This window comes from Plecotus auritus (genome assembly GCF_963455305.1).
Source record: "Plecotus auritus genome assembly, chromosome: 3".
Lineage (NCBI taxonomy): Eukaryota > Metazoa > Chordata > Mammalia > Chiroptera > Vespertilionidae > Plecotus > Plecotus auritus.
Genome location: NC_137772.1, coordinates 202725919 through 202751550, shown reverse-complemented (window position 1 = coordinate 202751550; position 25632 = coordinate 202725919). Strand labels below are relative to the sequence as shown.

General features: G+C 37.6%; 1 protein-coding gene across 2 annotated transcripts in view; it reads right to left on the bottom strand.

Moving 5' to 3' along the window:
- The window catches only part of LRP6 (LDL receptor related protein 6), a 149320-nt gene that overhangs the window by 30754 nt on the left and 92934 nt on the right, over positions 1-25632 (bottom strand). For both annotated transcript variants that reach the window (XM_080661452.1, XM_080661453.1), the window contains exons 8-13: positions 11780-11996; positions 10721-11010; positions 8888-9114; positions 6374-6558; positions 5413-5739; positions 769-971 (exon numbers count right to left, since the gene is read on the bottom strand). In XM_080661452.1, coding sequence (XP_080517578.1) covers positions 769-971; positions 5413-5739; positions 6374-6558; positions 8888-9114; positions 10721-11010; positions 11780-11996 — 1449 coding nt within the window. The remainder of the gene's footprint in view (positions 1-768; positions 972-5412; positions 5740-6373; positions 6559-8887; positions 9115-10720; positions 11011-11779; positions 11997-25632) is intronic.

Below are 25632 nucleotides of genomic sequence, written 5' to 3'. Positions count from 1 at the left end.
TCTCCCTAAATTTTAACACATTCAAAAACAAACTTAACATTATTGGTATGAGGAAGATGACTATAATTATTTATAGTAATCCTAGTGTAATACTGCTTGGTCATAAAAAGAAAGCAAAGAAAGTATGGACATGTATGTAAGTATAGGTAAGATTTGTTGATAATGTTTTCATTCCCGTCCCACAGTCACCAAATATTTACCAAAAAAAAAAAAAAAAAAAAATTGGATTAATAACATATCCTAGCTGTTTTAAATTTTATGAGGTTATATTATGTGTTTTCTATCCTTTGAACCTTTTAAATAATAGTAAAGTAGTAACAGAACCATTATTTATTGAGTCCCTATCATGTAACAGCTAATGGACTATGTACTTTACATTCCATTCATTTAAAAACTTCATAATAATTCTAGTGAGTAATAGACCTGCGATCAGAACCAAGGTCTATATGATTTTGAAGCTTCCAAGACTCAATGTAGAATGGAACCATAATGAACGAAAAAAACTATATAAATGAATATGGGTGGCAGTGACTAAGTCATTACCAATATATGAGGGTAAGTTATCCCAATATAATTTTCATTCCAATAGCATTATCAAAAATTGTATACTCAAAGATCATTAGAAGGAGGAAAAGCTGCTCAGTCAGAATTTGTTTCACGCATGCACACACACACGCACATGCATAGTCAATACAAATAAAATAAGATGATTGGCTAGTCCAATTACTAGATGGAAAAAAACGATTTTTGCACTGAGTCTTGAATTACCTGGCTGCCATCTTCTTGTGCTTTTCGGATCATGTTTTGTCGTGAATCAATCCAATACAATTGTTTGTCCAGTGGGTCATAGTCAATGGCCCGGACGTTCCGAAGGCTGTGGATAGGAAGGATGATGTCGGGACTCTGCTGTTCATCAATTACCATGCGGTTGATAGCACTCTTCTGACTGAAGAGCAGGAAAGTAGTTGGAGCTTAAAGAAAGAAAAGAGCAAATCTGAAATACAGACTAAGTTGTGTAGCACTTAAAGATTTGATCAGCCTATAGCTATATCTCAAACAAAACACACATAAATGTTGAAGAGGTAAGACTGAGGTAAAACCCTTTGCTATGCCCCCAGAAACCCTCTTCAAAGTGACACTAATCACCATTCTTGTTCCCAAACCAGTAATAATTTACTCAATGACATAGCCACCTAGCCTATTTTTTTCTATTTTGTCCACAGTGGTATCATAAGAGACTTGAGTTCAGTGAAGCATTTGACAAAGATATAAAAGTCCACACTTGGTTTAGAAGATTTAGAACATATTCCAATGATCCCAGTGGCACTCTCCATTATCTGGAGTCCATCACATATTGATTTAACAACTTTTAGCAATTTTAGTAGAACCAGTGTCTTAAGTAGTAAGAACACAAGCTGCAACAGAGTAGCTCACAAGTCTCGCATCCTTTTTAATTTAAAGAACTGTGTTTTGGCAGTACTACTTTCTTGTAAAGCAAGAAAAAAAAATGCTCTAAATTGTAAGTTCCCAACACAATAAGCATCACCTATACTAAGACATACACTGAAACTTAGAAGGAACACCCCATAATTTTAGTTGCCAACTTTTCCTGACTGGGAAACAATATCAAATAAATACTTGGCTCCTAGTATGTTTTACTGAGTACTATTTCTTTGAATCAAGTTTTAACCTTCAATAAGATTCTACAATTAGGTGTTCTAGAAATGTGGATTAAGACAAAGCCCAACATGGCTCCAAATAAATGCTTGTTTCAAAAAGTCTAAAGTTAACATTAGCAATTATAATTAACTGGCTTAGTATTTCTAAGAGAAAGTTGACGTTTTCACTTACTTACAAGTCATTCAGTGCTTAAAGTAACAAAGAATATGAAATTTTGTAAACCTAAATCCATACTAATGTATGCAACCTCTAACCACCTCATCTCCTGGGGAATAGTGCTTTAAAAATTATCCTATCAGGCTGTCTGAGTTTTATATTCCCACAATGAAAAGAGCCACATGCAGAAGTTGAAGGATGAGGTATAAGCAGAAGGGAGCTTTTTAGTTCTCTGTTGAAGGCACAAGTGTTCACCTGTAATTCAAAGGGAGGCATTGCTCTTGTTTAAAGACAGCGTAATCTACAAGGCCAAGCTCACCACGTCTGACTGTGCCATTTGAGCACTGTGCCCAAGGCATGGAGTTGGGTCTGAAGTGCAATCCATACTTCATCATCCAAGCCATGCACTGGCACAGCTCCATCTGCCCAGAGGAAACACCTTTCCCCAATTTGCACAAAGTTGCCATAAAAGCCAGCCACTTCAGTACTGAACAAGGGATTACACAATTTGGTTTCCTGTTTCCTCTGACCTAATCTACTTATTCATTCTGTTCCAACAACACTGGCCTCCTAGGTGTTCTTCTAACATGTCAGACACGTTCTCCCCTTGGTCCTTTGCATTTGCTGCCCCTTTTTTGTTTGATAGGTTTCCCCCCAGATATCCACATACCTCATTTCCTCACCTCCTTCAGGTCATGATATAATGTCACTTTTGCAGTAGTGACTTTTCTAATCACCCTATTTAACATTGCAATCCTCCTCTCCATCCTTTCTCCATATTTTTCCAAAACATGTATCTCCATCTAACCCATGATAAAGATTACTTAATTGGTTCATTATCTGTCCAACCTCATCTCTTTCCTCTGAGCTCTGGGATCTTCTCCCAATTTATTTCATTTTTCTACTACAATGCCCCATAGAAATATCAATATAAACCTGCCTAAAATTAATTTTATTTCTTTTTGAAGACTAACTTTCCTCTTCATACTTCCTCATCTACTATCTACTTAACTGATCAAACCATGAATCAAATAATCACTGTTACTGCCTCCCTTTACTTCTCCCCCACATACAACCCATTAACAAGGTCTGTTCATTCTAGTTTCAAAATACACTTTAATTCCATCAGCTTCTCTCCATCCCCACTGTCACCACCCCAGTCCAAGTCTTCCAGCATTACCACACTAGTCAAAATAACTTTCCTGCCACTTTTTTTCTGCCTCAAATCCATTCTCTACAGTAATCAATCATGTTATACCTTATTTAATTTTCACAGCAACCCTACAAAGTAGTTAGTATTATTCCCATTTTACAAATGACGAAAATTAAGGTTTAAAAAATTTATGTGACTTGCTTTAGTAAAACACAAAACTAATGTGGCAGAGACTCTGAATCACCCTATCTAATAAAAGAGTAATATGCAAATTAACCATCACTCTGTTACACCCACAAGCCATGCCCACCAGCCAATCAGGGGCGAGTATGCAAATTAACCCTACCAAGATGGCTGCGGCCACGGAGAGAGCAGGAGGGAGGTTTGGGTTTCCCTGGCAATGGAGGAAGCCAAGCTTTCCGCACACTCTAGCTGGCCCAGGGCTCCACTTAAGGCTACAAAGTTTCAATTATAGAAGATACATAAATCCCAACAGAAATAGCTGCCGCCACAGAGTGAGCAGAAGGCTTGGCTCCACTCAAGGCTACAAAGTTTCAATTGTAGAAGATAAATAAATCCCAGATACCAGGGCCTCTGCTTGGGTCGCCAGGCTTGGTGTAGCCAGCCTGCAAACCACCACAGGCCCCTCGCCTAGGCTGTCCCATGCCCCAAGGGAACCCCCACCCTGATCCGGGACACCCTTCAGGGCAAACCAGCTGGCCCCCACCCATGCACCAGGCCTCTATACTATCTAATAAAAGAGTAATATGCAGATTGACCATCACTCCAACACACAAGATGGCTGCCCCCATGTGGTCAAAGATCCTGCCCCCTTGTGGACACAATATGGCCACCACAAGATGGCCAGAAGGGGAGAGCAGTTGGGAGGGACCAGGCCTGCAAGGGAGGGCAGTTGGGGCGATCAAGCCTGCAGGGGAGGGCAGTTGGGAGGGACCAGGCCTGCAAGGGAGGACAGTTGTGGGTGATCAGGCCAGCAGGGGAGAGCAGTTAGGGGTGACCAGGCTGGCAGAGGAGGGAAGTTGGGGGCAAACAGGCTGGCAGGGGAGCAGTTAGACATCAATCAGGCTGACAGGGGAGTGGCTAGGGGGTGATCAAGCTGGCAGGCAGAAGTGGTTAGGGGCAATCAGGAAGGCAGGCAGGTGAGCAGTTGGGAGCCAGCAGTCCTGGATTGTGAGAGTGATGTCCGACTGTCCGTTTAGGCCCGATCCCGGTGGGGTCCCAGATTGAAGAAGGTGCAGGCTGGGCTGAGGGACACCCCCCGCCCCCATGCACGAATTTCGTGCACCGGGCTTCTAGTTCAACTATAAACTTACGTGGTTTTTCAGGACTGAAGCCTTGTGTCAGAAGAGACCAAATCCTTTCCTATGTTATGTCTTTCTAGAGGCCCGATGCACGAAGATTCGTGCAAGAATGGGCCTTCCTTCCCCTGACTGCCTGCACCACCTTTGCTCCGGTCGGAGCAGCCTTTTCGCCTTCCCACGCTGCCCAGATGCCCGAAGTGGCTGGGGCAGTGCGGAATGCCTGTGTCGTCGCCACACATCCTGTCCCGCCCCCGGCCGCTCAGCGCCTGCGTATGCACATTAACCCGCCATCTTTGTTGGGTTAATTTGCATTCCTGATTGGCTGGTGGGCATCGCAAAGTTATGGTCAATTTGCATCTTACTCCTTTATTAGTGTAGATACTTCCAGGCACAGAATAAAGTAATTTCGATAATTACATACAATATCCTATGCAGTTTGGACTGTCTACCCTAGTAAATCATATCCTATTTCTCTCCCATGAATCTACTCTTTCTGATCTAATTCTCTACTTCTTTATTCTATCTACCTATTTGTTCTTTCTTGTCTATCCACTGATATGGGTTTCCATGAATACTTGAGTCATAAACTAGTTTTTCTTAAGCCAACCTGTATTGTTATACACTGTGTTTTGTTGTTGTTAGCAGTGTGTGTGTGTATGTGTATATAAATTTTTTTATCTTTAGCCTATTCTATGAACTTCAAAGGACAAGGTGATTGTATTTTGGAGATCTTCTTTGTTGTACTATTTGTACTGCTCTTTTCTTTCTTTGTAATGAATAAATATGAATTATGTATAGCAAATATGTATGACTGTCTCTCTCAATGAAGCTATGCAAATTTTACACTAAATATTTAATGCTCAAGGGTAAAAGATTTAATTTTTCTATGACATCTATTATCCCATAATATCAACTAGCTATCATCAAATAAAGAGTAACAAAAACATGCATTTTTCCATCTCTAGTCCTTCCCTTTTATTAAACAAATGACCAGCTCTGGACTTCTGCAACTTTTTACTCTAGAAAGAACATGAACCACAGTGTTTTCAAAGTCCTTCTTTTTTCTCTATTTCTAGTTTGCTTTAGAGAAATGCAGCTTACCACTACAAGTCCTGTTGTCAGCATTAAGAGAGTAGTGGGCAGGACATCCACAAACAAAACCTCCCACTGGCACAGCCAGGCAGAGGTGGGAGCAGTGCCCATTGCTGGAAGCACACTCATTCCAGCCTGCCTGCCGAGAGGAGTGAAAGACGAGGATGTCCATCACATAATCCAAATGGCCCTGAATGATGGTGCGGTTTTGGCCACTAGTTTTGTTGGCACGCTCAATGCTGCGCCGGCTCCAGTCTGTCCAGTAGATGTAATCTTGGTACTGAGTTAAGCCAAAAGGATGAGGCAAGTCATCTGCTATAACTTCACGGTTGAGTCCTATTTTCGGAAAGGCAATAGAAAAGGGAAAAGCGGAGGGATGAATTTTCTAAGAATATGAGTCTCATTGCCCCATCCCCCAAATTTTAACATTAAAACAAACATTTGTTAGCAATTTAAAATAGAACAATTCATTTAAAAGCAATTCTAAAACCAAACCAGTCCTCTGAAATCAATCCATCTGCAGTCTGACCCCATGCCTCAAACTTATATTCTTGCGATAAATCACGGAGTTTGTTTAAACTCTTGTAAATGGTCTATTTTGATTGTGGTCTATTTACTCTACAAAAGGGTCCATAGTTCAATTTTCCTTCTTCCTTCCATAATAAGATGGAGATGCATATACTGTATTTTACTGGTACAAAAAGTCACTTCAGGAATATCTAGGGAGTTATAAATTCCATTATAAGCACCACAGTAATTAAATTTCCACATAACAGAGATGTTAATCCAGGTAATCTAGCCCACTATTGTAACAATAAACAGAATACAATGCCAGCCAGAGGAAGAATCTAGACATTCATGTGAAATTTCATTAACAGAATATAACCAATGGTAATAGCAATCTTTCTGATTTTTGCATAGAAAGAACAATCTACTACTATTGGTTTGAATAAAAAAAAGTAGAACTTACCCAGCATGTTTGAAGATTCTATTAAGTTGGTGTCCAGGTCTGTCCAGTAGAGCCTCCTTTTAGCATAATCGATAGTTAGGCCATTTGCACGCCCCACATTTGGAACTAATGTAGTACGTTCACTTCCATCCATGGCAGCTCTGTCTATCTTAGGTTTTCCACCCCATTCAGTCCAATACATAAACCTAAATTCAAAATAATGGATATTTATAATTTCACTTTTGATTACTTGGGAGAAAGAGCCACATTCATGCATCATTAACTAAATAATTTTAATGAAAAATATACATTAAATCAAGGAAATTGGTAAAACAAAATCATTGCTATAATTTTTCAATTATTTTGGCACCCTTGGCTAAGTATTTTTCTTATATCCTAAAAAGGAAATGAGTCAGCTTTCCTTAGTTTTTCCAATGAATCTGTTCCATCCAAAATCCAGGAATTGGAAACAAACCAGAGATTTCCTTATTGCAACACTTGTATTTATAAACTAATATTCAAGAAGATGGGAAAGGATTAAAGCTCTGGTCTCCAAATCTGGTTCACTTCTAAACAAAATATCTTTATGTGTTTCTGAATACAACTAATTTGAGTTTTTAAATTTTTAAACTTACTTTGCGACTTCTATAATCTCTCCCCAAAAAACAAGATGCAGAAGTATATAAAAAATACAAATTAATAGCTTTAAACTGAAGTTAAAAAAGAATGGAATATAGTATGTGTGTAAGAGCAATGAATCACTCCTTAATGTGTCATCTGGCATTCAACACTAGAACTATAATCCTTGTGAAATTTTACAATATGCTTTTGCTTTTATTTTACTTTTTCAAGTTTTTCATATTACCCTTACAGCAGTTCTACAGTACTATATGGGCTTTTTACTTATGAGGAGGCCAAAGCACTGAAAGAAATGTGAACAATTTGTCTAATGTCCTCAAGCCAGTCACATGACAGAGCTAGAACTATAACCAATTCTTTAGCCAAATGCCCTTTCAACTAAAACTAGTAAGGTGCTAGTTTCGAAACACTCTGAATACTGGGACTGGAAAAGCACTCCACATGCCAACTCTCATCAAATACCTGAGGAGAGACATGTACTCATGAGCCTGTCAGATGATGGCTGACTTGGTAGCAATGCTTTTCTGAAAGGTAAAGTTGGTCTTGGGCTTTGTTTGCATCTGTACTTGTCTACTGACAGGCACGTGCACACCACACGAGCCAGAGAGAAACAACTGTGAGAGAAATTTCACAGTTGCCAGCAGCCACATAAACTAGAGTTCTTAGTCCCAACTACTAAATTTATCTGTCTGGTAACTGAAGCTTAAAGTAAAAGATCACCATAATCCAACCACAACCTGTCAGCACAGAGAAACTGTCTTTGGTATGGCTAATTAGCTCATCATGGAATTAATGTGATTTCAGGGGAACTATTTTTATTTTTATTTTTTTTAAATATATATTTTTATTGATTTCAGAGAGGAAAGGAGAGGAAGAGAAAGATAGAAATATCAACGATGAGAGAGAATCATCGATCAGCTGCCTCCTGCAACATATGCCCTTGACAGGAATCAAACCCAGGACCTTTCAGTCCTCAGGCTGACGCTCTATCTACTGAGCCAAACCGGGTAGGGCGGGAACTATTTTTAATTGTAGATATAGTAAAATATTATTGTATGTTCACATTAACTTCTCCTTTTAAAAGTAAAATTACTCTTCAAATTTCAGATCTCTTAGCTGCTGGCTTTTTAAATTTTTCTAAATCATGCAGAAGGATCATCTACTCTTGGAAAGCATCACTTTATAAATAAATAGTGGCTCAACAATTCACAAAACCAGTTAACTGTTTAATAACAAAGTTTCTTCAAGCTTATAAATAATGATCAAAATAGTTGTCCTCTTGAATGAATATTCTAAAATGGAGCTTTTTTAAATGCAGTCATTTCTTTGCACGTAACATTTATTTCAGATAATTTACTTTAATAGGTTTGGAATCTGGTATAACTTGGGAGGGGATACAAGGAAATATAGACTTGATATCTTTATGAAGGCTGTTTATTTAGTATATAAATATGAGCAGTAATATTTAATTAATAATCCATTTCACTATTCATTCTTCATCGAATGTTCATAATAACAAAAGTAAAATTTAGTTAATAATTATTAATTCTAAATCAGTGAAATGTCAGCTAATGGTTTTAAAATAAAGCCTATCTATATAGTTTAGTTGTCAGATTCCTAATAAGAATTAAGACATCAAGAACATAACCCATGCCCTGGCCAGATGGCTCAGTTGGTTGGACATCATCCTGTGCACCAAAAAGGTTGTAGGTTCAATCCCCAGATCACATCATTACCTCTCTCTGTCTCTCTCTCTCACACACACACTCCTTACCTCCCTCTCTCTCTAAAGTCAATGGAAACATATCCTTGGGTGAGGATTAAAAAAGAAGAATATAACTCATAGTAGGCCATGTACAATGTAGTTGCAAAAAATGCATACATAAAGCTGTTTACCCTTCAGCAGGGTCCAACGCAAGAGCTCTGGGACTGTCTAGGTCTTTCCACACCAAAACTTGTCGGTGCTGCCCATCCAACTTCGATGCTTCAATTCGATTCGTTCCTGTGTCTGCCCAGTACAAGTTCTTCCCAAGCCAGTCTACTGCCATGCCTTCTGGATAATCTAAGCCAAATTCCACCACATGTTCCAATGCACTGCCATTCATAAAGGCTCTGCTGATGGTCTGCAAAAATAAGATTAACAACAAAGTCAAATGGCTTAAGAACAAAACACTTGGAAAAAGAATGTTTGATTTGGATTTTGTTGGGTGGCAGGATCCAGAAGAGCCGAGGCACAGTTTCTTAATATCATTTCTTAATACAGGAAAAAAATTATATCAAGCTCTAATAAATGCAACTGTAAACTCAAGTTTTATTGCCAATTCAGGGAGAAATTTCTGAGGTTCTTAAGGACCAAAAAGTTATTCTAGTAGGGCAGTGGAATGACTTTTCTTTTAAAATTTATTAATCAAGTGAAAAAAATGTGACCAGAATGTTGTCAACTCTTCACTGGTAAACAGCTTTCTGAAGGTGTTGAGAGTATGCCATGTCACTGTGTCAATCTGGTAAGATTTCAACAAACTTATACCTTATAAAATACATAATACCGCCCTGGCTGGGTGGTTCAGTTGGTTGATTGGAGCACTGCCCCATACACCAAAAGGACTTGGGTTTGATTCCTGGTAAGGGCACATACCTAGGTTTTGGGTTTGATACCCAGTCGGGGTGCATACGGGAGGCAACCAATTGATGTTTCTCTCTCACATCGATGTTTCTTTTTTTTCTCTTCCTCTCCCTTCCCCTCTAAAAATCAATAAAAACCTATCCTTAGGTGAGGATTAAAATAATAATAACAACAATAATAATAAATAAATACAATGCAGCTTTGAATTCCCTAAAATTTAGATCATAAGTCAAACTATTAATAACAGCTGCCAAGCAATATCCTAAGTACTTTATGTATGTAAATTTTCTCAGTTAATCCTCACAATAGCCCTGCAAGATAGGGCTCATCTCTATTTACAAGATGAGAAAACTTAGAAGGTCACAGTAAAAGCCAAGATTTATTTATTTACTTCACTTATTCACTCATTTAATAGACTTTACAGAACATCATCAGAATCCTACTTGGGCGGGGTTGGACAGGAGCGGGTGGAAAGAGGTCAATGGGGGGAAAAGGAGACAAGAAGTACTTTCAACAATAAAAAATTTAAAAAAAGAATCTTACTCTGGCTCCAAAACGCCATGATTTTTGCATGTTAGACAAAATTTTACTCAAATTATGTGAAACAAGCCCAAAACAATCTGGAAGAAAACATTATCCTCCAGATTTTCTGAGAACTCCTTTTTGATTCAGTATGCTTTTCAATGTTTATTCCAGGAAAAAGAAACTAAAGTTGTGCTATAACTCGTAACTGGCATTTTCTACCTCAGTCAGGTTCCAAAATTTTGTTGAAAATAAATTAAGAGTCAAGTCTCTATAAGCCATTTATGTGAAGCATGCAATTGCTTACTCTGTAACTGCAGAAAAGTCACTCATTATCTTCAAAGGGAACATAGTAGAGCAAGATTATGTCTTACAGATTTAGATGCTCAAGCCAAGTATCCTGTATTAAAAGGCAGTTAATTAAATACTGAATGGGCCTTTCCCTTAACTTCCTTTAAAAGTTTAAGGTTTTACTGAACTTTGCCTATTAAGCAATGAGGGAGATTGATCACAGAATGAAGACTCAGAAATTCTATCAGCTCTCCTTTTTAGTCCTGTTTTAACATTCCACTTCTTTTGCTAACCTTGAGTGATATATCAGTCCAGTAAATTCGGTTGTCTGTCACATCAAAATCCAAAGCAGAAGCTTCTTTGACACCAGTGAGTGGAATGGCCACATTATTATTGTTAGTTTCCAAAGAAATTCGCCTGATATCTGCTCTCCGAGAAAACAAAAGGAAAGCCTCTGGGACAATGCAGGTCTTCATGTCACTGATGAGTTCAAAGCCAATGGGACAGGCACAGCGAAGGCCCTGAGGTCTATATAGGCAAAGATGGCTACATCCCCCATTTTCATCAGCGCAGGGGTTGGAACCTAAAAGATAAATTAATTATAAAAGGGCACAGAAGGACATACACATTGACACAATCAACACATTTTTACTTTAAAATGACTTATGATTATATCTGCTCCCAAATCTAGTTTCAATTCTAATCTCACCAACAAGCACTATGAGCACAGACAGTGAATAAAAACCTAGTGCAATGCTGCAAGCTGTGGCCCCAGCTATTCAGTAGGCCAAGCCAGGAGAATCACTACAGACCAGGAGTTCTGAGCTGTAGCATATTGAAGTACAGTATATGCTATGCCATTCAAGTGACTGCACAAAGTTGGCATCAATGTGGTGACCTTCCAGGAGTGAGGGCCTAAGGAAGAGTGAACTGGTCAAGGTCAGAAATGGAGCAGTTCAAAACTCACTTGCTAATCAATTGGGAATTAAAGTATTGCAAAATACTTTCCTCTGTACCCACAGTAAGCTTAAAATAATAAGCTACATTATTCATACAATAGGATTGAATTCTTTTGATGAAGGGGTGTGTGTGTGTGTGTGTGTGTGTGTGTGTGTGTGTGTGTGTACGAGCGCCCTTCAATTCAAACTATGTGACCAGAGTAATAAGCCAACATTTAAAAAACCCTTTCCTGGTATAAAAAAAGCGGGGGGGGGGGGGGAGAGTTTTAACAGATGATTTCTATATTTCCTCAAAACATCAACAATTCACAATGCTGCTTTACAAACTGCTGCCTATCTCCATCTTTATTCATTTCTGGCTTCCATCTCTAAGAGAACTTTGGAATTACTTACCAATGATTCGATGAACATTTGTGGCCTTTAGGCCCATGAGGTCAGGGAGCTGATCTATGATGATTTCCCTCTCGGCACTTCGTTTGTGTACTCTTTCGATGCTGCGCCTCTGCCAGTCAGTCCAGTAAACATAGTCACCCAACAAAGTAAACCCAAAAATGTGAGGAATTTTGTCTTCCACTAGTACTCGTCTCCCAGTGCCATCAGTATTCATAACCTTCAAGTGAAGGGAAAAAGATGTATACTTATTCTTCAAATGGATGTAAAAATGACCAATATAACTGTCTGTTACATCAAAATCCAAAAGTGTCATCTCATTTATCCCTATTACAATGCTTTCACAAAATGACAAAATGCTGTTTAATGAGGGTGGTTTCAAATATTCAATATAAGCTCATATTTCATTTCTATTTCTCCAATTTCTTATTACCCTTCCTTCTAAAAAATTTGGCAATATCAGCTCTTATATTAAATGATTATGTAAAAATTAAAAATACTATATCATCACTTTGTTTGCTTATACCTTGTTTTCAAATTATAATATACCTTCCCATACATTATCTTATTGCATACTAGAGGCCCAATGCACAAAATTCTTGCAAGAGTAGGCCTTCACAGCCCCGGCTGCCTCAGCCCTCACAACCCCAGCTGCCCTGCATCCCTGCCCCTCCCCTTCTCTCCCCCCCACCCCCAGTTGTTCCAGAAGGTTGTTCCACCATCGGGTCTAATCAGCATATTGGCTCTTTATTATATAGATTTGTTTTAGAACATTTTATCCTGAGAATTTTGCCTTTTTTACATCTAAGGAAACATTCATATCAGTTCACACAACTTGAAAACAGAGCTGGAGTTGAAGTATTTTTTTAGGACTCCTTCACTTAGTATATTTTCTATTTCATTGTTTTTACTTAAAATTAACATTAAATTCATTCTGATACTCTCATAAATATCAGCAATTTCCCTAGAAGTGACCAAGGCATTCTGTCTCTGATATTGCAGCAGCATCTTCTTTCTACAAGATGGAATAGGTCTTCTAAAGCACCAACTTGCAAGTCCCTACCTGAGACCATTTCTACTATTTAAAGTAACCTTATGCCAGGCAAATTAGCCTTCAGAAATATTATAATAGTACTAAAAACATGTACATGTAATCAATATCTCCCCCCCAACCCGTATACAAAAAATATCAGATACAATCTTATATACAACGTATTAATTTTTTAGTAAGAAATATTCCATGTGAGCCAATAATGTGATTGCCTAGATGGAATGACAACTAGATGTTCTTTATCTCTCCTCTCTAAAAATTTTAAAGTACCTGCTGACGTCCTAAGAACAGCCAAATCTTAGAAACAGATGAAGTACTTAAAAATTGAGCAAGCAAAACTGTGCTATATTTTCACTTGCAATTACCAATAAATATCTGATTTATATCTGATGAATGAGAAATTATATTAGTTGAATATTTATCTGTTCATATCAGATACAACAGAACTTATATTAAGCCAACTGTATAAATCTGTATATCATATAAATGTTTTTTAAAAGTCATTAAGCATAGCCCTGGCTGGGTGGCTCAGCTGGTTGGAGCATTGTTCCATATACCAAAAGGTTGTAGGTCTGATTCCTGATGAGGGTACATGCCTAGGTTTCCAGTTTGATCCCCGGGCTGGGATGCATATGAGAGGCAACCAATTAATCTCTCTCTCCCTCCCTCCCACCCTCCTTCTCTCTCTAAAATTAGTAAAAGCACATCCTCAGATGAGGATTAAAAAGAAAAGTCATAAACAAAGCTAAAAAGAATTAAGTACTACTCTAATTCCTACATTAAATACTGTTCAAAGTTAATAATTTCTCTTTGAGACAAGAGCTTAAATTTTTTTACATGTATATTTTCTTGCTATAGAACATTCCTGGACATATTTTATGATGGCTATGTTATATCTTAAAATCAATGTCATTTTTAAGAGTAAAAGGCCTAAGCAGAGAAAAAGGATAGATAACTTTTTTACATATTTAACTAAAATGGGAGCTCTAGAATAGCAGGAACTTTAATTCATCCATTTATGCGCCTTCCACAACTATTAAAGGGCCTAGCAAAGAACTCAATAAATTTCTGATAAATAATTTTTAAAAGGAGAGTGGTTTCCTAAGACACTCGAGAAACCTTCCTAAAAATGGAAATAAAAATTTCTATAACAGTTCTTATCATCAGATCCTACAGCTTAGCCAATTGAATGAATTAAAGAAATTCTTGCTCAAATTTTAAATCCATGTAAAAATGCATTTGACTGCCTACTTTTGGAGAAGAGATACATTCCTGATCTCTTCTAATGGCAGTGCTCAGAGAAAGAATTTCTGGCCCCAATCTATTATTGCTTGGAAACTTTGATCAGGGTGCAAAATCTTTCCTTCATTAGACATATAATTTAGCAAATTTATTTTAGAAAAAGCTTATTTTAAAAACTATACTTTTGCCTCTCCATCCTAATATGGAGATCATCTCTTGACTCTAGTATCTTCCTCTACCTCCTTTACAAGAACTTTCTCACAATACTACTTCCTTCCTTTCCAGGATCTTCAATTTCTCCTTCTCCATAAGGTCCTTCTTTTCTGCCTTTAACACAATTTCCCCCATTTTATGAAGACTGTTTAAAAGGTGAATGATTCTGTGTTGTCATATTCTTTGAATATGATCTCTAATAGCTATTTCTACCTCTTATCATTTATTCCCTTAACTCCCAATAAATGGCTTCCAATCTATGCTTCAGATTAAATAACTCTACTGAAAACAGTCAATGACTACTTCCTTGCTTTCTCAGTTCTTGTGCTCTTTGCCTCTTTTTAACATTTTACAACCTTAACCATCCACTAAAACTCTACTCTTGATGATCATGGCACAATATGATCTTATTTCTCTTTCTATAATCAGGACTACTTTTTATCTCTTTTATTTCACTGGTTCCTCCTTCCTTTTTCAAATCTGGATGGATATTTCCCAAGATTTCTTGAGTTCTTCTTTGTCTGTAAACACCCTTTAAAAATCCCAGCAAGTCTAAAGGTTTCTGCTATTATTGCATGTAGAAAAACTACAAATATGTAAAGTTGCAGTCTAAGGTCTCACCAGTTTCTCCTGCAAAATTCCTATATCCCAGAAAATACACTGCTACCTCATCTAAATGCCACATACTTACCAGTGAACCTATGTTCTCCATTAGGATTTCATCATTCTTACCAGAAAGCATCTAATACTGAGTGCTAAGTATTCCGTACTTAAAACTCTAAAACACTACTTTTTTTCAAGTTTATGGTACATAAAACATATCTGATTTTATTTTATTCCTAGTTTCATTCAGTATTATCTTAAATCAATTAATGTGCATTCTTTCATTTAATAAATTAATACTAATATTGCTTTACTGTACCCAAATATTGGCCTTCCAATTAAGATTTGCTGTTCTAAATGCCTAGTCCTGAATTAGATGCTTTATGCTGAACTTTTTAAAAATAAAATGTAAATTTCTACTTCAAAAATATTACAGGACCAACCAACTCTTCTCTTTTAGCTATGTCATCCTACAACATTTTTGTTAGTTCATTCTGAGAAAGAACAACTTAAATGTAAGATTGCTGATTAAGTATGAGTTTGGATAATGAACAAAAAATAAAATTGAAAAAGAATAAAAGCACAATTCCAAAAGATCCTTTTAGTTTACATAATTAAGCCTCTTCTATTTAGCAGTTACCATTCATTCTTCTGCTCTAAAAAGAAACCTCTCAAGATTAGCAAACAATATTCTGACAGAATCAGATAAATTTGGATTTCAAATATAAGCTCTATACTCACTGGGTACCTTTAGTCAGTTTCTCACATGTAAAACAGAATAGAATTAAAGATTCAAGAAATATAGCACAATACCAGATATGTACTAGATGCTCAGTAAATGCTGGTTCTTGCCTTTTAAAATTATTTTAGTGAAATGTTTCGTTCAGTCCTTTAACGTAAACAGCTATATTTAAATGGCTACATAGAATTTATAAAATATAACGCTTCAAAACAAAAATGAATATCCTATATAATAAAAGCCTACTATGCTAAGTGTCGGATCATCTGGTCGGTCAGTCAACCAATCGAAGTGTAATATGCTAATGATATGCTAAGGCTGCTCAACCACTCGCTATGACGTGCACTGACCACCAGGGGGCAGACAGTCGACTAATTGACCAGTCGCTATTATGTGCACTGACCAACAGGGGACAGACACTCAGACTGGTAGGTTAGTTTGCTGCTGGGGTCCAGCCAATCTGGACTGAGCGAGACAGCCGGACATGCCCTGGAGCCCTCCTGCAGTCCCTCCCTGGCTGGCCAACCTCCTGCATCCCTCCCCTGCCCCTATTGTGCACCGGAGGGGTCCCTCGGCCTGGGACCCTCTTGCAATCTGGGACCCCTCGAGGGATGTCGGAGAGCCGGTTTCGGCCCAATCCCGCAGGCCAGGCTAAGGGACCCCACTGGTGCACAAATTCATGCACCAGGCCTCTAGTATAAATATAAAAGAGTACATGGAAATAAAAGACCAAAACACCACACTATTAAACTGAAGAATATAAGTAATACAGACTTTTATATATTATGGCAACTAGTAGAAAACAACAGGTCCTTACTCCCATTTCTAACCCCCCATTTTTACTGTTTGCTTATGCAACAGAAACTAAAACAGTAAACAAAAAGGAACAGTCTGATAATATCATCAGAGCATATGTTTGTGCTCTACAACCCTCATTGTACTCCCCCACAAGATCAAACAACATTAATAAACATATCTAATGAATTCAAATCACCATGAATGACATTATGATGAATACTAAGAAATTTATAACAGGATTTTTTCTAGCTTAGGAATTACTATCTAGTTGTAGAGGTAAATTATATTTACATTAAAACATATATACATATACACATACCTATACATAAACCTTCTCTAGTCTATAGCTAATCAAGAGAAACTTCAGGAAATAGTAGGAATTCAAATCCACCTTGAAGAGTTCAAGAGAAAAAGGAGAAATAAGAGAATAAGAGAAATAACACATGTCAAGACACAGAGTTAATGATGCTTTGTTTGACTGACTTTGAAAGAAACTCTTTGAGGCAGAAAGAATACAAAAGGTACTTAAAGAAGACATCACCAGGCAGATACCACCCTGTGGTAGGTGTAAAATTCCAGGATAAGGAGAGTTATAGAAAAAAAGAAACTTCTGAAAGCACTTTCAGGAGAGTGACATAACAAAGCTGTATTTCAGGAAGACCTCATACTTCTGTCATTGTGTTCAGACTGTTTGTGCTAAAGATAAGTATCTTAAATATAGAATTATGGTTAATAAAATATTTTCAATTCTGTGAGATGGTAAAAGAAGTCCTAAATCCTTTAAGTCTTGGGGCCAGCAATATTTCAGAATTCAGACCTTTTTAGTTTTAAGAAAGTTACCACAATGTGCATATATCCCCTCTTCCTAGGTTCAGGGCAGCAGTTCATTGCCAACATATAAATATTTCTACAGAGGGAGATAAATAAAGGCTACAAATACCGTAGTCTTATATTACTTCAGGTCAGGTTCTCTAAAAACTGAATTAACAAAAAATAATGTTTGGTTTTGAGATGTTTTTGGATTTCAGAATTGCACATAACTGTAGATCAGAAATGCTTGACTGATCTTCACTCCAGTCCCTTGACAAAACTGGCGCTTGGATCAGTGCTAATGCTATGCTAAGTGCAAGCATGGGTCTCTGAGAAGAAGAAAAGAGCAAACAGCTTAGTAAGGTTTTTAGCAACATCTGGAAGAAAAACAACAAATGGTTAAGATCTTCAGAACAGCACAATGGCCAAGAACTTAAATTCAGCTCCCTAAAAGCCACCACTAAGGATTCTGTAGCTTTACCCACTTAGAGCATTAGTCACTTCCAGCTATCCCTGTTCTTTCACTTTAAAAGCAAATTATAAAAGTCTTGTGGAGGAGGAGCGTTTAGGGAGAACATAAATGAAACTCACAGGAAAGCTAGATATAGCATATCTATTTCAAATTAAACAATGTAATTAAAATGTACTAAAGATTTTTTAAATGTAATTTTAAAAGCACACTGTTTCCTTTAATTCCCATCTTTCTATTTTTGTCTGCTGTCCTTTCGGGTGTTTTTTTTTTTTTTTTAATTTATTTTCACTGATTTCAGAGAGGAAGGGGGAAAGGGAGAGAGAGAAACATCAATGATGAGAGAGAATCACTGATCGGCTGCCTTCTGCACGCCCCATACTGGGGATCAAGGCCGCAACCCGGGGAATGGAACTGTGACCTCCTGGTTCATAGGTTGATGCTCAACCCCTGAACCATGCCAGCTGGTCATGTTTTTACAACAGGGTTGAGTCTAGAACAGTGTTGTCCAAGAGAAAAATAATAATACAAGCCACAAATGTGAGTCGTGTGTGTAATTTTAAATTTGGTGGTAGCCAGATTTTAAAACATTAAAAGGAACAGCTAAAATTAATTTTAATAATATATTTATCAAATCCAACATATCCTCTCACACCTGCCACTTTCAGGGTTGCCACAGGGTTGTCTTCCCTTTCTCCTCAGCTATACTATACTTAAGTTTAATATGGGTTAAAATTACTTAAAAAAACAATGTCTGATGAAAAAAATAAAACTCCACCTTTTAAAAAATCTTTTATCAAATTTGCAAGTTTACATTTCAAAGCACTATCTGAGGTTTATAAGAGCAAGAACAAAGGCCAGATCCTTTCATTTCTTTTAGATTATCTAAAAATAGAAGTGTTTAAAACCATAGTTATGTCAGTAAGAGAATCCTTATCTGTCATCTCCTTGGTACTCCCATTTAGAGCATTCTAGATTGATCATGTACTGATAATGGTTGAGGGTGGGTGGTTCATGAGACTCTTTACTCTGTTTTGCTATAAGTTTGAAATTTCCCATAAAAATAAAACAAAATAAAGATAAGGAGCAAGTCCAAAGGAGGAGGGGTCAGCAAAAGAGGAAGACGGGAAGGACTGTTATTAATAAATGCTATTACTTTTGATATGATGTGGAAAGCAATTATAAAAATCCTCTGAAGAGATTAAAGGATCAACAGCTTAAATTAAATCTGATTTTGAGACCATACATCTAAAGAACAATATTATTTCCCTTTGTATAGAGTCCAATGCTTACTTTCTGACACCTCTTTTAATTATTTGTTCAGCGTTTACACTTTTATTAGAAAATTGGCTTCTCCCCTAAATATTTTTCTTTTACCCACCACACAATCTTTCTACTGAGCAGAAGCAACAAACAAGAACATGCTGCTTTGTCTCAAAGAAAATCACTCTTACATTTCTCTTAGCCAACTAGTCACAGTTTGGGACAGGTTACTAGGTTTGTATATGTGGTTTTAAGCCCCTTATGTCTAAAATAACAACACAATTCCTGATAAAAGCTTGACTGTACATTCTGAATCTAGAACAAGTGAACCATTTTAGGTGATTCCAAAAAGATTACCCTTATGCTTTAATAGTCAAGCCAACTCTACTTAAATCTTCTGGCCACTCTTAAGGGTGTGCTTCCCTGGATTACCTCAGAGTGGTAAATTAGTTAAACTGAAATTAGGCTTCTGTGACTTCTAAAATCTTCCTCCAAATATGAACCAGAGTCTCCAGTGGTTTCAGCTGCTTCAACCACATTGTGGTATAGATTTAACATTCTGAGGCATTCTCAAATATTCCCAAACCACACTGAGAATGTGGGCTACAACAGGAAACAGATGTGAGTTAACCAGAACATTATCTCCACAGAGAGGAGGTAATAGCAAACCTTCTATAAACATCACATCCGGTTTTTGGAGCAGTTTCATCAGTTCATTCAATGTCAAGACAGGATTACCCATGAACTCTTGGAATGCAGCCAGTCTACTACCCAAGTTGCTGCTATGCCACTTTATTTAACTAGGCACATTTAAAATAGATGACAACAGGACAACTAGGCACCTATCATAAAATGAATTGGAGTGGGAATGCTATGCAGTTCTAAAAGAGAAACTAAAATTATGCTCACAAGGAACCATTCCTCTTCTAATGTTCCAGGCAATATCCAAAACAAGGAGTGAATTAAAAGTTATAAGACAGACAAATAGATATTATTGGGGGTTGATTAATACACTTCATAGGACATAAAATATAATTTAACAGAAATGGCACTTAAAAAATAAAATATACACCCATGGAAATAACATTTCAGTCATGCAGAATCTCACAGGGGTGACAACTAAAGAGAAATGCTTTGGACCAAGTAGGGGAAGTAAGGGAATGCCATGCATCTGTTTAAAAGAGCAGGAAGGGCAATGACAGTGCTGCATTTATAGCCTTTTAACCAGGTTCAAAACATATTAGCCTGAGTAAATACAAGTGATTATTAATATGGAGAAAAAGTATCATAGTTGCACTAGATCATTTTGTATTTTTTTCAAGAAGTCATGCTTAGAATATTAAACATTTGCAGTTACTAAGTTCTTTTACAGAGGGAGCTAAGAATTGCTATTGTCACCAAAGCTTCCTAAAACCTGAATTGCACAGGAAAACTATAAAATTGAGAACAGATTTTCAGAAGAAGGCATTATAATAAACAGCAATTCACCTTAGTCAATTATACTGAACCAGGGGCCCAGTGCACAAATTCGTGCACCTTGAAAGGAACTGTGGGCCGCGAGGCTGCCGTGGGCACAGGGTGGGTCTCGTCCCATCCTCCATGGCCCCACCCGGCCCCTCCTGCCACGGCCCCCAGTCCCCTCTCTGCTGGCAGCCCCACTCCCGCTGCCACCGCTCCCACGCACTATTGGTGCCAACCCCACTCGTCCCTCAGGAGCAGAGGGAGGTGGAGAAGCCCTCAGAGACGATCGGGACTGGCAGCCACTGCTTGCACCCACTGACAGTGCCCGACGCTGGGTGCCAGCAGTGGGTGCGAGCGGCAGCTCCAGCGCCAGCAGCATGTGCAAGTGCCAGGCGGGACCATGGCATGCTGGAGCAAAGAATTTTCAGTAACCACCAGAGGTTCGCCCCAATGACAGGCACCCCCACCTTGGTCTGGTGCCCCAGCTCTCCTGCTCCACCATCCCACCGCACCTGAAGCCCGCCATATTCTGCACACGCCCCCTGGTGGTCATAGCAACCGGTCATTCAGTCATTCCACCATTCGGTCTATTTGCATATTAGCCTTTTATTATATAGGATTGCTTCACAAGACATTTCTGAGAACCCCATTGTCCTGCAGCCTTCGACAAAACTTAATGGGAAAACTAACTCCTTTCCACTCATTCTTTTCAAGTACTCTATAGCTAAAATAAATATCATTTGGCCTCTGAATAGAAAAAAAAATCCATTGTAACACCTTAGTATTAAAAGGTAAATTATCCCAGTACCATCGAGCATGCCTTATGCCCAGATACTGTGTGTGTTTTTTTAAATACTATTTCTTCATTAAAAAGAATCACGTCTCCTTGAAGCAATGGTTGATTCCATGGCTGTGAGGCAAGGAAAATAAGATTAAGCTGGAATATATAGTTGTTTCAGAAACTGCTTTAAAAATTATGAAATCTCCTTGAAAATTTAGAAATAGAATTACCATATGATCCAACAATCCCCATTTCTGGGTATATATCCACAATAAGTGAAAACAGGATCTCAAGAGATATTTGCACACCCATGTTAACTATAGCCGCAATAGTATTTCATTGTATGTATATACCACATATTTTAAAACCATTCAGTTTGCAAGAGGAAAAATTTCTGGAGATCTTGTTACACAACAATGTGTATATAACTAACACTACTGTATTGTACACTTAAAAAAGGTTAAGATGGTATGTTTTATGTTACCTATTTTTTACCACAATTTAAAAAGATAAAGATAAAAGAATGTGAAAAGGACACAGGAATCAACTTGAAGGTGCTTCTAACGATAATTCTGGTACAAATTTTACAACAATATAATGATAATAATGGATTTAACCTATAGAATAAAATAAACATTGATAAGTCCACACTGACACATTCAAATAATTGAGTAAATAAAGGTGAAGGGATAGCACTTTCTTATAGAATTCCAATTGATAAATGTAATGGAATGGTATCAATGTTAACTTCCTGATGTTGATCATTGTTCCATGAGTCTGTAAAATAAAGGTGGGTGGAAGATTTTATTCTTGCCAGTTTTTTATAAGTCTGAAATTATTTCAAAATGAATAGTATAAAGAAGACTAAGCAGAGCACAACACAAAAAGTACTGTATTAGGAATCAGGAAACTTGAATTCCATTCCTTTTTTCCTAGACAGAAAGCTGTATGACCTTGGGCAAACAAAAGATGCTAACTAAGGAAAAAGCACTAAGCACTGCTGAATTTTAGGAAGAGAAACCTGGCTAGAAAGAAAATATATTTGTGTGAGTATATCATACTATCTAGAAACCATAGCTAATTTTACAAGACCTGAAAACAGCTTTATTTTATTGAAAGACAACAGCACTTTGAAAACCCATGAAACACTGTTTACTTACTGATCTCTGTAAACTAATAAAATCTATTATGGCACAGAGGGGTTTTGACATATTTTAAGAACACCACTATACTTTAAAAAAACCACAAAAGCAGTATTAAAATTCTCAATGCCAAATATAAAAGCCAAGTCATTTGTTAATCCAAAATAAATAAAAAAGTAAATGAACAACAAAACCAAAAACTTTGAACAGGTAATATATTAATTGCATTAAGCCTCTAATTTCTTCCTACTTACAAAGTCTTGGCAGATTTCAGAAGCTCAAAATTATAAATGAAATACTAAACAAACACCAGTGTGTTAAAAATCTCAGTACAATAAAAGGAATTCTAATCCTTCTCTGAGAATTAGTTTATTTCAGTTCATATCTAACAAAAAAAAATTACAGTACAATGAATGAAATGTTTGGAAAAATCTAATAAAAATAAATATAATGATAGGGCCTACATGATAAGATTCTTAGGAGGTTTAAATTTTTAAATTGTAAACTGTATTTAAAATGTAACAAAACGAAAGAGAATCCTTTGTTCATTATAGATAACTATAGAAATGATTATTACACAGAATCTTTAAATAGCCGGTGATAACTTTAAATCAAATCAAAGAGTTAAAATACCTGTCACTGTTAACTGCTCAATGTTTTACAAATTCCTTCCCATGAAGTTCCAAAACTGTGGTCTTGCCATTATCTGACTGCCTACCCTTTCCAAACCTTCTAAAACAATAAAAATGAAATCCTCTGACCCCTTTGAAAGTAAAATAGTTTCCCACCTATAGAGAAATAATCTCCCAAAAAGGAATGTTTGACATGGACTCCATTAATAAAAAAACATTTACAAGCTTGGCAAGCTTCAAACAGCAGTGTTAAACATTTCAGATTGAAACTAAAAATACCTGCACACATATTAAATGGTTTTATACTAAAATATGAGAAGAAAAAGTACAAAAGCAGAACATTTAAAAAATGATCCAAGGGCAAGTTCAAACTTGGTCACTAAAAATGCTTTCTAAGTACCAACAGATATCAGCTTATCCTAATTTACATAAATATAACTATACTAACTCTTAAGTGAGGCAAAACCTCCTGATTGGTGAGGCTCTAGGGTTTGTTGTAGCAGTTCAGGAAAGCACAATTATACTTATCATCAAGGACGATTCTCTCATTTATACATGCAATCACTATTTTTAGAGCCAAAGTTGAGTAGATAATAAGACAACAGAGCATACAATGAATGACATACTACTTTGGCTGCTGCAGACTATAACAACTTAATGTTGCTAGAATTGTACTTGAAAAGGAAACTTTCAAATAGAAGTTTAAAAATATATTATCATAAGATATACCCCAAATAAATGCAAAATGATATAATAGGGTGGGCACCATGTATACAATTCAATGAATACAGGCCCAAAATCCAGGTACAGTAGGTCCTCGGGTTACGTAAGAGATCTGTTCCTATGGCGTGTGATGTAACGTGATTTTCACCATAAGTCGGAACCCACCTACATAAGTACCTATGTCACTCACATGGAGCACATATACAGCAGTAATGAAGTGAAACAGTAAAAAAAATTTAAAAGATAACAATTCCTGACCTTTACTTGTGGTAAATAAATAATAAAAAACATAAAGCACATATGTACATACATCGAAATGACAGAACTTTTTTTTTTTTTATAAATAAATGGGAGATGGCGACGTAACCACAAAACGACGTATGTCGAGTCCGACATAACCCGAGGACTGCCTGTATTTTATTGAGCTGAGGAATCTAATGGTGGAGTTTACCTTCTTTATTGTATGTCAAGAAGAGGTTGGGGAAAATATACATTCACATACATACACATAGTGTGGTAAAGGAATAGGAATGGGCAAAGATTCAGGCATTTAAGTTCATTAACTTGAGTATCTAAAACTGAATGTATAATATAATCTATTTTAAGTAACATTGAATGTTATAAATTAGCAAAGATTCAAAAGAAAGTACTTATTGGTACCTGTCATATAATCAGAAGAGCTTTATCTCAATAACAGATGATTATCCTATATAATAAAAGGCTAATATGCAAATAGACCGAACGGCAGAACTGAACAACCGGTCACTATGTCGTGCACTGACCACTAGGGGGCGTGTGTGGAACATGGCGGGCGTTTGCCGTGGCAGGAAGGTGGAGCAGGTGAGCAGGGGCACCAGACCAAGGCGGGGCGCCAGTCACTGTCATCGGGACTGAAAATTCTTTGCTCCTGTGCGCCGCGGTCCTGCCTGGCACTTGCACCTGCTGCTGGCACCCACTACCAGCACTGGCCCCACTCGCACCCACTGCCAGTGCCCTGTGCTGGTCCTGATCACTAGGCACCATCAGTGGGTACAAGCAGCGGCTGCTGGCCCTGATCGCCCCTGAGGGCTTCTCCACCTCCCCCTTCTCCTAAGGGGCGATCGGGGCAGCAGTCACCACTCGCACACGCTGATGGCGCCGGCCCCGCTTGCACCCACAGCTGGCGCCAGCTCCAATCACTCTGCACTGTCAGTGGATGCAAGTGGGGCCGGCCCAGTCAGTGCATGGGGGCAGCGAGAATGGGGCTGCCGGCAGACAGGGCACCGGAGGCAGCGGTGGGAGGGGATGGGCAGGGGCATAGAGGACAGGCCAAGACCCACCTCTGTGCCTACCGCAGCCTTGCGGCCCACAGTTCCTTTCAAGGTGCACTAATTCGTGCACTGGGCCACTAGTAGTATTAAAAATTCTTAAGGAGGAATAATCTTAGAAACAAACAATAGAAAAATGATCATAAATGGGACCTTGTGTGTTTTAACAGGCTTTCACAATACATAGGCTGAAGATGCCAGACAAAGAAATTACTTTAAAAAGAAACACGAATACTTGGGAAACAAATTTCCTTATTAGGGTATTGATAAAATAGAGGAAACTGTCATGAGAGGAAAATGTAGCCCTGCAATTTCAGCCTTAGAATATGAAATAAAACATTCACCAAATGCCAAGTTTTCAGCACAGATCCTACATAATAATACCCTCTTTATTCAAAATTTCTTGGTACTCAAGGTTCTAATAATCTCCATTTCTGTTTCCCAACAAAGTTGTACCATATATAGTTAAATTTGGATAAAATTACTTATGGACACTGTATTCTCTAAAGTAGGGAAATTTACAATGAGAGAGATTCAAAACAAATCTACATGCCCTTAAGGTAGACAAGAAAGAGTCTCTGTTTTTACCTATAACTACTAGGTGTTACTTCATTTGTCAGCC